This window comes from Diabrotica undecimpunctata, chromosome 4 (genome assembly GCF_040954645.1).
Source record: "Diabrotica undecimpunctata isolate CICGRU chromosome 4, icDiaUnde3, whole genome shotgun sequence".
Taxonomy (NCBI): Eukaryota; Metazoa; Arthropoda; class Insecta; order Coleoptera; family Chrysomelidae; genus Diabrotica; species Diabrotica undecimpunctata.
In genome coordinates this window covers 105,555,548-105,568,061 of record NC_092806.1, presented here as the reverse complement: position 1 = coordinate 105,568,061, position 12,514 = coordinate 105,555,548, and the positions used below count along the sequence as shown (strand labels likewise).

At 32.3% G+C, this 12,514-nt stretch overlaps 1 protein-coding gene across 1 annotated transcript in view; it reads left to right on the top strand.

Moving 5' to 3' along the window:
* Nucleotides 1-12,514, top strand: part of LOC140439834 (protein O-mannosyl-transferase Tmtc3-like) — a 636,225-nt gene that overhangs the window by 118,945 nt on the left and 504,766 nt on the right. Inside the window, exon 2 of the mRNA XM_072529987.1 lies at nt 1,792-1,928. Coding sequence (XP_072386088.1) covers nt 1,792-1,928 — 137 coding nt within the window. The remainder of the gene's footprint in view (nt 1-1,791; nt 1,929-12,514) is intronic.

Sequence of the window (12,514 nt, the reverse complement as noted above, 5' to 3'; positions counted from 1 at the left end):
GGCGAATCGTTCTTCAACTCTTCTTTAAACGTAGTTTTGACCGTCTGGCTTCCATAATAGGATTCTGGTCTCATCAGTGAAAAGAACGTTTTTCCAGTTGTCGATATTCCACTAAATATGTGTTCTTGCAAATTCCAAACGACGAGCTTTATGATTTTGGACAAGACGTGGAACTTTGGCGGGGCGTCTGGGCTTTAAGTTTGCTTATTTTGATCTTCGTCTAACTGTTTGTGAACTCACATTAACTTGTCTAACATTTAATAGCTCATTTCTGGGGTGCAACGATGTCAATGAACGATTTCGTATAAAATTAAGAACCAAAAAATGGTCATCAATTGCGGTTGTGCACCTTGGGCGTCCTTGACCAGGTCTTCGTTCAAAATTTACTGTTTCGCGGTACCTTTTTAGAGTATTCGAAACTATAGATTCAGTTCTGCTGAGACGTCGTGCGATATCTTTTTGTGCATATCCTTCCTCGTACAAAATTACAATATGTGCTACTTGGGCTTTATCGCAGTGTCGAATTGGTGGGATACTTATTTTAAACTTAGTTAAATAAAAACAATATTTAATTAAACTTAATAAATTAAACTAAAAATAACTGAATTAGTATGATTTTTCCTTCATGTGAAGAAGGATTTTTATGATAAAATGTACGAATGACACTAACCACTGAGTAAACGTCAAAATAAACATCAAAATATTTTAAACCAGTTTAGTATAATACATCAGCCTACTATATAAGTATTCTCGGTAATCTAAAATTATTTTAAAATAATAGTGACTACAAAAAAAAATTTGAATATTCCAAAATATTCGATGTTTTTGTCCATGAGTGTATAATCTGTCTTAACAAAAAAAAATAAGCCACGGATTATGGAGATTCATTTAATCATATTATCTGGAAAAGCCATAGAAATTAGCACTTTTGTTCAAAAAATTAAAAAAACAAGTAAAATTTCGGAAAAACTATTTAACCAATCCGTCCTATCTTTTGCATACAATTCCAAATCAATAAGACCCTTAAGTTCAGGTATAAAACAAATTTTAATAAACAATAACATACTTGTTAATAATATTCAAAAAGAGTGATTTTGTTGTTCATTTTGCAATAATTTTTTTGTTTATTATCCGATTTTAATTTAACATATCCCATTTTGTGTATCTTTTTATCTGAAAAAGTTGTGTGTTCACGTCAAATGTCTAAACAGACAAATTTTTAAGTTACGAGCAAAATAATGAGTTTGACGTTTTGAATGTTTATTTAAAAATAGTTCCACTGATGGAAAAAAACTGATGAACTTCTAGATGAGAGTCTTTTTGTAATAACCCGTCTATACAGTTGTGACGAAAAAATGTTTGATTTGTACTAACTTGATTGGTCTATTATATGACTTTAAATCAGTTTATTTTTATATTATATTTCTTTTTTTTTGCATCTTTGCGATGATTCTTTAGATATATTACAAAGCTGTACAATAAATTTATCGCTACGACCAACCAATCTTAGCAAAGGGTTATCCTCTAAAAACAGTAGTTATTTAAGTTAAGTAAGATAGTTACAATCATTTTTTATTGTTTAGATAATCAAAAAGAGAAATCATTCTACAAAAAAATACAAATGTGTGAAGGTTACAACAATATACTATACTATGTGTTTTATGTATGATAATAATCTCTTATACATATTAAATGAAATTTTATTGCGTTGATTTTATTGTTTGTACAGTTTATTAGTTTGGCCGCAAAAAGTAGCGTTATATACTAACGACCAATTTTCCATTGTTTCAGGAACAAAGCCACAAATCCTTTCGCCCTCTTTGCGTTCTAACGTTCCGTTGGAACTATTTATTCGGGCAATTAGAGCCCATGGGGTATCATCTCGTAAATATGCTGCTACACTCCGTGGTGTGTCTCATTTATTTCAGGTACGTATTTTTTGTTCTCTTTTGTGTACGTCACTCTATTGCACACAAAGGCATTGAATCTAGTAGCCGTGGATGTTACACGTGAACACCTCGCGGCTTTGCTTGCAAAACAACTCTATCGTAATTTATTGTAAGGGCCAATTTATATGCAGGCATCCAAAAAGGAGGTATATACGGAAGACCTTTTATACGGAATACAGTTACGTGTATTTAAATTATAAGATTTATGCGATTGTCTACTCGTGTAGATGTGTGTATAAAAATTTAATTGACTGTATTAGTATCAAAATATTTGGTTGACTTTTAAAAATTGCTGGCTATAAACGACCCTTGTAATCCATTGCTTAGATAGGTTCGGAGCGATTTACACGCAATATACAGAGTTGGTCTTAACATATTTTAAGGCACTCCTTTTTCAGGAATACTGTATTTGCATTATTTTTGCAAAATACGACTTTTGAGTTTATATATTTACTTATATACTAATTAAATTGTTACACAAATATGTCTATCAGATTCAAAAAATATGTTTAAAAACATTAAAAGAATGTATATTAGGGTGGAACGAAAATGATCGAAAATAAAAAAAAGTTGAATACCGTTGTGTCATAGTTGAAAAAATATGCTTCTTACAATCAAAACCAAGTAGGATACAAAAAATAAAACAGGTGACTTTATATCCTGAGGTTCCTCAAGAGGATGACATATTTGAGAATATATGAACTGATATGCCTTTAAGATAATTTTTATTATTTTTTAAATTTTTGTAAGACATTCATGACACATATTTTATTATGCTGCTTAAGATTGTAGGAAATAACCTAACAATTCTCAAATTGAAATTTTAACATTTAATGCATCCTCAAGTGACCTGAAAAATAGCAAACTGGAACAAAAAGACGGTATTTAGTTAAATAACATTTTTATTAACTTTAAGTTCAGAATAATGAAAAACAAAACAATAACTCAAAAATGATCTAGTAGGTAACTAAACTGATTAACATTATTCATTTCTATTTTTAAAATAGTCAAATTTTTTTTCAAAATATGGCAACATTTGTCTTGACTGAATCCGGTTTTTAATAAACCCATCGCAATTACTCTGATCACACACTGCAGCTGACGCTTCAGTTACTAAGCGAACGCAACGTTCTACTGCTTGAGTATTACTAGGTAATAATGGAAAATCAGAAGTATTTATACCAGATATTAAATCAAGATTAATATTCATCTTCATTGTCAGTGGTGGTTCAGTAGCGCTTAATTTGTACCAAGATATCATCTCCGAATAATGGCCGGCATCAAAACGTAGCACAGTGATATTAAACTCCCGTATAGTTTGTCTACGTTCCCTCCTCGCCTTTAGAATACGTCGTATGCCAAGTTCTTTGTATTTGAGATCTTCATCCGTAAGCATAGACAACAATATATTCTCCGGATGAGCGAAAAATGCATTACGTTGGATAACGGGATATATAATTTTTTTAACCATTTCAGGTAGTGTGCTACATGATTTGATTAATTGGAATAAGTGTCTTGATCTGTCAGTACATGACGGCCGAAGTTTCACTCTGAACCAAAAGAGGGCATAAACTTTGGAAATGTAAGTTGCCAACAGAAAAAGACTTTCATCTGGAACTTCGGTTGCTACATAAAGCCTCATAATTCGGTTAGCTGTTGTAAGCCATCTAGCATGTGACAGTTTCCCTGGATTTCTTGAGGCCAAAGAAGCAGATACGTTACCAGTTTCAACTGATTGCACTATGTCCAATAAATACTGTTGATCAGTACTTAAATCAGACCCGTTGCGATTTAGCTGTGATAGATCTGATTCTATTCTTTTATACCGTTTTACTGGAAGATTTTCGGAGGATTCCAGTTTTTTCCCAATTGAACCTTTGTGTCCACAAGGACCTGAAGTTTCGCCATCAATTTCTTTAAACAGATGCCGCAGGGAAAGCTCATTAAAATGAAATAAGCAAATAAGCCACTGCAGGGGTAGCTTTAGTTCTTTCTCTAACAAACGAATTACCCCGTTCTTTGCTCCGGTATTTACTACCGTTCCATCTGATCCAACAGCAACTAAGTCATTTAAATTAAAATTCTGGCGTAAATAAACTATAATTGATGCTTTGATATTTAATGCTGAACTACCTTCTGGAACGACGTGTCCTATATATTGAGAACCTGGTTCACTAACAAGAGATATATGTTCTTCTGTAATACACCGGCGTTTATTTGCAGTTGTTTCATAAATTTGTGTTCGATCCTTTCTGTCGTCAAAGAATAATCCTATAATAGCAGGTGTTTCCGTGGGTTTGGCCATACAAAGTTCTCGTTGTGATGTTCGGGCTCTTCTGATTTTCATTCTATCTATTGTCATTGTTGCATTTCCTTTTGATATAACACCCGTGTCTTCCAAAACAGCATTAACTATTATAGCTGCTGCACGATCGGACACCCCAGTTCTGTCACATGCAAGTGCCACTGATGGTAACTTTAATCTCATTTGTGATAAACTTTTATTTTCAGACTTGATTTGTCTAAAAAGAAAAGTTTTCATGTTTATACTTAGGTACATGATTCAAACAAATTATAACCTAAACTTACCCGAGACCTTATCTGGACCTGGATCTGATCTTTTACCAGGAATATCGTCTTCCTCTTCTTGGCTAAGGGTAGAGGCTACCGATTCAAATTTCAGATTTCTTCTTGTTAAGGTCGTAGTTTTTGAATTTATTTCATCTAAACAATAAAATCAATATCAATGTTTTTACACATGGTTTGGTAAAATCGAGGGTAAACTTATCTAGAGATTTATCTAAACTTTATACTTATTCTTCTTTGATTGCCCTCCATTACTGGAGGTCTGCGATCACCACCTCAAAATGTACTCTATTCTGCGCCACTCTTAGTAATTATTGAACGTGCATACCCGTCTATTGAGAAGTCATGACATGGCTCTTCTGCCTACTCGTCTTCGGCCCTCTAACTTCCCTTCAATTATTATTCGTAGCACGTTATATTTCATTTCTCATTATCTTAATCGTTGGTAGTTCTTACTCCCTATTTCAGTTCTTGTTAATATTTCAAACGAATTAGGCGTGTATCGAGTAGCAGTGAAATTACAGAGGTTTTTATAAACTCATTAATGGCTGATAAAAACAATATGAATAGGAACATACCCCCTGAATCACTAGATTGAGGAAAAGTTTTGGGATTTAACAACGAAGGCGATATGGAAATGGAATCGGAAACATGCGGATTAGGGAGTATTCAGAAGATTACACAGGTAATAGAAACACATAGCAATAATTAATATTCAGAGGATGCGGTATGTCAAAATATTACTAATAATCAAAAACAGTAATTACGAAAAGATTTAATTTAACTACAATAACTAATAGCCCTATAATGAACAGTTCGAACAAAACTTGTATACTGAAACCAGCAATGGACCTTTGTCCATATCGAAAATAAAGATGGTAATATAGGTAAATTGCATCGCATTGGAACAGCAAGAATAATAATTAATTCGGTTTCGGAAATTCGAAATAATATTAATTAAATAATAGTTATAGATAGAAATAAACTCAAAGTAGAAATTAATTTTGGAGCAAGTACAAATAAACTAATAAAGTCAGAAAATTTGGCCATTAAAAATTCTAATGCATATTTACCAAATTTTGTTGTTCAAAAAGGGGCGTGATTAAGTTGGTAAACAAATATTTAGATTTAAAAGAATTGAAGTCAATAATTAAACCAAGCTATGGATACAATTTTGACCTTATAGACGCCAAAAGAATAAATAGAAAGGTTATAAATTCTGAGGGAAATGCAGAATTTATTCCTACATCTACCATAAATGTTTCATTTAAAGGGCAAATTATTCCAAATCAGGTAGTTATAGAAAAATTAGTGTACGTGGTAGAAACGTATAAACCGATATTAATTTAATGTTTTAAATGTTTGCGGTATGGTCACGTTAGTTCACAGTGTAGAGAAAATGACAGGTGTAGGTTTTGTGCTGGAGAACATGGGAATTTGAAATGTTTAGATAACGACTCACTACAATGCATATTACGTAACGGGAATCATTCCGCAATAGATATTAGGGCTGGATGTCCAGAAAGAAAAAAACAACAAAGTATTAAAAATATAATGAACGTAGAAAAAATATCGTATTATATTAAAATATCAGAAAGTGTTAATTCGATAAAAAAAACGACACGATATCGCAAGAAAAACATAAAGAAATAATCAATAAACAAAAAATAATAAAAAATAAAAACATAAAGTAATCCGAAACCACAGTCACAAAGAGTATAAGTGTGTGTGTGTGTGTGGAAGGATAATGGCACGGAATCAAGTCCATTTGCCACAGAAAGTTGTATACAGAACTTTTCTTATAATATGAATACAAAGTTGTGTGTTATGCTGCTTTAAATTTCTATTTTTACTTCTTTAATAAAATTTATTAGAAGTTCTAAGGTGTTTCTATTGGCAGTTGATAAAAGTTGTGATAGATTTAATGGAAGAAAATATTTCATTTTAATTAGTTTACGAATTAAATCATCGGATTTTTTTAAATTTAATGTTTTTTGCAACCGAAGAATATATGGTTGAGATCTCCGTAAGAGTTCTGATCACAACTGCAGGCCGATGACTGTATAATGCCCAGCTTAGCAAAGTGCGATGGAAATCGCCCATGATTTGTTTTAAGTCAGAAAACACTTGCCGAAAAGAATTTTGACGTGGAATAGTTGAAAATATATTGGGGTAGAGATGGTAGGGTTGGATATATTTTAAAATACGTATTTTGGGAGTTCTCTACAACGTTTTCCCACTGTCGTTCCCATTTTAACATTATTTTATTTTTTATCAAATTAGAGATGTCACGTATTGTACAAATATTACAATTAACTCCATTTTGTACTGCCTCCTTGGCCAAACTATCAGCTTTTTCATTACCTAGTATACCTATATGACCTTTGACCCATACAAATATTTAATTCTGCTATCCATTTTTTTTAAATTGCATAATATAGGGCATTTTATTCTTTCAAATTTTATGCTTTTTGTTTACTCCAAGGCTGACTTAGAATCAGTTAGTATTGCCCCCTCTCGTAAATTATTTGATATTAACCAAGTAATGCCCTTCAACATTGCTATAAGTTCAGCAGTATATATGCTACGTATTGATGGTAATTTAAACATAAATGATTGTTTTGTATTCTGAATAAAAACTCCACAATCAATTCCGTGTTTTGTTTTAGATCCATCTGTATATATAAATATCTTATTGACTAATCCATCCAATATAGATTTTAAAAGGGTATGGTTTATATGATCATATTCTGTATAATGGGGTATTATAACTCTGTGTGGTTTTATTAGTGAACTAAAGGGTATATTATACATAAGAAATTTTTTATTTTTACTAAAAGAAATGTGATAAGCATTAGTCTCAACAAAAGCTTCTACAAGTGGAGGAGAATTTTTTAGTTTCCAATAGCGGTTTGTTAGGTCTTCTTTTGCAATATCGCTTAATTTTTTGATCATGTTTGACTCAAGGGATTTTAGTTTTAAAAGATATTTTTGTGATAACAGTTGCCTACGTAAGTCCAACGGTAACTCATTACACCCTGCCAGTATTGCTTTCACCGGTGATGATACCATCCCACCGATTCAAGTTCTAAGACATTTATATTGAACTCTGTTTATTTTGTTTAGATTGGTATTACAAGAGGATCCGCATAAACAACATCCATAGTCAATGATAGAACGCACGTAGGCTCTATAAAACAATAAAGCTATACCAGGAGCTGCACCCCAACTTCGATTTGTTACACACCTAAGTAGATTGTAGCCTTTCTCACATTTTTTTATTAAGTGACTTATAAGGCTCGACCATAGTTACTTGGTGTGAACAATAATACCTAAATACTTAAACTCTTTAACTACCGATAGGGTACGTCCACACAGAGTTAATCTCTCTGGAGCACGTAGTCTATGCCTGGTAAAAAACATGATAGAGCATTTTTCTGTTGAAAGTGTCATGCCTGTTTCTTCTGTCTTTATACTTACCTTTTGCATAATATTCTCAAGAGCTTCCGTGCATGCTTCATAACTATTTTGGATGGTTTATATACATATATCATCGGCATATTGTATGCAATTTACGGAGTTATGAAATAGTCAATGAATATTGGCAGAATATATATTAAATAGTATAGGGCTAAGTACGGATCCCTGTGGTAACCCATGATAAACAATCCTTGGACCATGTAATACATTTCTCTGATCTCTAATATAGACATGTCTAGAAAAATATAGTTGCAATATCTTTAGGGCAGTCGTTTCACTAAGACCAATACTAATCATTTTTTGTTTAAGTATATTTATATTAACAGAGTCGTAAGTCTCTTTTATATCTAGGAATAAACAGGCTAGATACTTGTTACCAGAAAAAGTAATTTGGATGTCATTTACTAAATGAGTTACTGCATAAAAAGTACCATATCCCCTTCTAAAACCGTATTGAGTACTAGGTAAAATATTGTTATACTCTATGTACCACTCCAGTCTTGTTTTTATCATTTACAAAGAGTATAACTAATTTTGATGTTTCACAGTATCATCAACAGTTGAAACAGTTGAAAAATCGTGTTAGTTTCACAAATTGTAAAACAGTTTTATTTATATCTAAAATCAAGTCCATATGGTTAAAGATAAAACAAACATGCTAGAATATTTGTGAATACCTGTCAGAGTACTAAGTATTCTAGCAGTATGTAAAAAAATAAAAATGAAAAGGGTGCGTAGATTCACCTTTGGCTGTTAATGGGTTAATATAATAGAATTTCGTGTGTTCATAAGACTGTTCTTTCTAGTTTATATCACAAATACTCCTAGTTTCTTACTCTCCTACTTTCTACTTTCCTAGTTTCTAAGATAACTTTCTTAAATAAAAAATACAGACACAACCCAGAAACTAACCTACGAAATGCAGAATTATTTCATACCCTAAATTAAATGAACGTTTGCTGTGCTGTTTGTGCCTTAAAATAGTAGATTTATTTGTTTCTCCTCTCAGCGATACCTTAGGGCGTAAATCGTCCCCATTCAAGCAATAAAACTCAACTCCGAAATTCTTTCTCGAATTCCTAACTGAAATAGTAAAATATAAAAATAAAGATATTCGCATGCAGCGCCATTTTCAGCATCACGTTTGCGAGGATTACTGTAGACGGTTTTATGAAGATTAGAAATAAACGAAAGAAGAAAAATGAAAAAATGTTAAGTGGAGAATAATTCGCCAAGTCGTGCAAGCAAAATGCAAATTATAAAAGAATCTGGATGAAGCAGCGGTAGGTAGGTAACTATAGTGCATTTCCAACTTAATTAACATATAATATTGCCGTTGCCTGTGAAAATTATCCATTTTTCCGAGCTTACGACATCATGAAACTGCTTCTTTCATTAAAATAGCTTGCATTATTATTTCAGGCTTTTGGACGTCAACCGGTTCTAATTTTGACATTCACTGGAATCCCCCTTAAACGGGTTATTAAATTTCTACTATGTAGTAGCAAATTTTCTTCATTATGTAAACAAAATATATGTTTTCGCTTTTTGACATACTTTCCTAGTGTGTTAAAGCTTGACAGAAAATTGTATATATAAACATTTGAAACATCCTTATTAACCCATTAATGCCCGAAAAATTAAGTTTTTATTAAAATGAAATCAAAACTTTAGCATAAAACAAAGAAAGGTCGTTTTTAATAACAAGGTGTAAAATTATAAGTTTTTTTTTGTAACTTTTTTTTGCCGTATGATACGCTCGACAATGAACTACACAATATTTCATAAAATATTAATTTATTACAGTTTTTACGTGTAATTTTTAACTACTAAACATTGCTCGCCATGAAGTCCTACATTACATATAATGCACCTATATTTGGTGCATTTGCCGCACATTCGTTGTTTTTTAACGATATTTACCAAATGATTTATTATCCAAAAAGAATTGGACATTATCTAAAAGAATTTCCTCAGCAACATGTTTTGAAGATTTTAGTAGGTACTCCACGTGCTGTTAGAATATCTGGAGCTTCCCAAGAGCAGGGTCTTCCCAAGTTACAAAATAAAAATTGTTTTTTTGCATTATCTCCTAAACTACTTGACATTGTGTAATACAAATGGACACGTTACTTTCTTGTTCTAAAATAATTTTTCATAAAAAAGAAACAACAAAATCTAAGCCCACAAAAAAATTTTAAGGGGAGTGTGCAGCCCTAAATCCCCCAAACTTTTGAGTACGTTCAAATCAAATGAATTTTCTGGCATCATTAGTTTAACACATTATTAGTGTACAAAAAAACTACAAAAAATGTCTATAACTTCTATAAATATATTACAATAAATGTTCAAAATGACCCCCATTTTCTTCAATACACATTCGGTATCGTTTTAATAAGGAAAACCGAATGCTCTGAAAAATCATATTTTTCTGACGAAATTGATTTGCAGCTTTAATTATTCTAACCCTCAATTGTTGTTCGTCTTTTATTGTTACAGAATACACTTTCTCTTTCATAAACCCCCAAAAGCAAAAGTCCATGGGGTTAAGACCTGGACTTCTGGGTGGCCAAGAAATAGGTGCGTCACGACCCCTTCCAATCCACCGTCCAGGATACTGCCTGCAAAGGTATTCCCGGACTTCATTACTCTAATGCGGTGGAGCGCCATCTTGTAGAAACCACATATTTTGCCTTATTGCAATATTCACTTCTTCCAAATACTCTTGTAAATCGTTTGCCAAGAACTGCAAATAATTATCACCATTTAAATTGTTGGGAAGAAATACTGGGCCTATTACATTGTTATCCACAATTCCTGCCCAAACATTAACTTTGAAAGTCCTTTGGTTTCGGCCCAAATGTGCTCGTTATGATGGTTTTTTATTCCATTTCTACTTAAGGTAGCCTCGTCGGTAAACAAAATATTTCTAATAAAATTAACATTTTGAGTGTTTTCCATTAACAACCAATCGCAAAATCCAATCCTTTTAGGATAATCTTCAACCAATAACTCTTAAACCGTTGTTAAGTGATAGGGTTTAAGCAGCTGATCCTTCAAACGCCTCCAATCCCTTACGTGAAGAACATTTAATTGAGCAGCTATTACCCTTGTACTTGTTCCAGGGACTTCTTCAATGATTTCTAAAATGTCTTCGTCAGTTGTATCCATTATTGGACGACCACAATTGCCAGCAACTTGCGGTTGGAATGTTCTCGTTTCCCGTAAACTACGATCAATGGTCAGAAATAATCGTTTATCGGGTGTATTTCGATTGGAGTATTTTACTGCATAACGCCTTGCGGCTGCTGCACTATTTCCTTGACACTCACCATCGATATTCCCGATAGTTTATTGAAATCATAGTTTAATCTGATCCAACTTATCCAAAGTTAAAGGTATATCTGCCATTTCCTAAAAAGTGTATGCCATTTTAATATCAAAATTTTTAATATTAATCCTATTCACACAATAAATTATAGCTTCAAATTATTGACTATTATTGATGGAACTGTTTGTAATTATTGTATCCGTAGAAACTAATTGTAATTTTATGGCCAACTAGGAAAAAACTAGTTTTTAGAAAAAGTTATAAGAGGCAAAAAAGTTTTAAAAGTAATGTGTTAAACTAATGATGCTACAAAATTCACTTGATTTGAACGTACTCAAAAGTTTGGGGAGATTTAGGGCTGCACACCCCCCTTGAAATTTTTCTGTGATCTTTGATTTTGTTGGTTCTTTTGTATAAAAAATGCTTTCAGAACAAAAAAGTAACGTGTCCATTTTTATTACAAAATGTCAAGTAGTTTAGGAGATAATGCCAAAAAACAATTTTTATTTTATAACTTTAAATGGCTGTAACTTTTTTTGTGTACACTTTTGTACTAAGATAAGTTGGATTCAATCAATTTATTATTGTCACCGGAATGCGTGATTTAATTTATGACATACCTTTTTGAAAGACCCTGTACATTTGCACAACGTTCGGTTGAGGAACCACTATAATGTTTCTAATCTTTTCTGGATTATTTCTTAGGAATTCCTGTAGTAAATTTTTCCGAAATTGAAGTCTTAGTTACCGTAGTAACTTCATTATTATCATTCCAGCGAACAAGAGTGAGCTAATGTTCTTCGCAATGTAAAGCGTGGGAACTTAAACGAATTTTTTTTATATCTTTTAGTCCCTCTTATCTATCAATCCTTTTCTAATTGTGGCGATATAGTGTAACTTTTGATCCCTCAACCTTGTCAGTAAAGGTAAATATGTAAAACGATTATTAATTAAGATAACAGATTCCTGTGATGAAAAGCCTATACACATATTTTCTGTTACAGAACTTTATAACGAGATACCCTGTAATTTACCTCCACTTCCAGTATAGGAATGAAGTTTTGCAAGGTGACCGTTACTGGCCGCAATGCACCAGAATTTATATCCATAACGCATGCTTTTTCCACGAATAACTGGTGTCCAGTTATTGCCTTTATTGTTTCTTCAC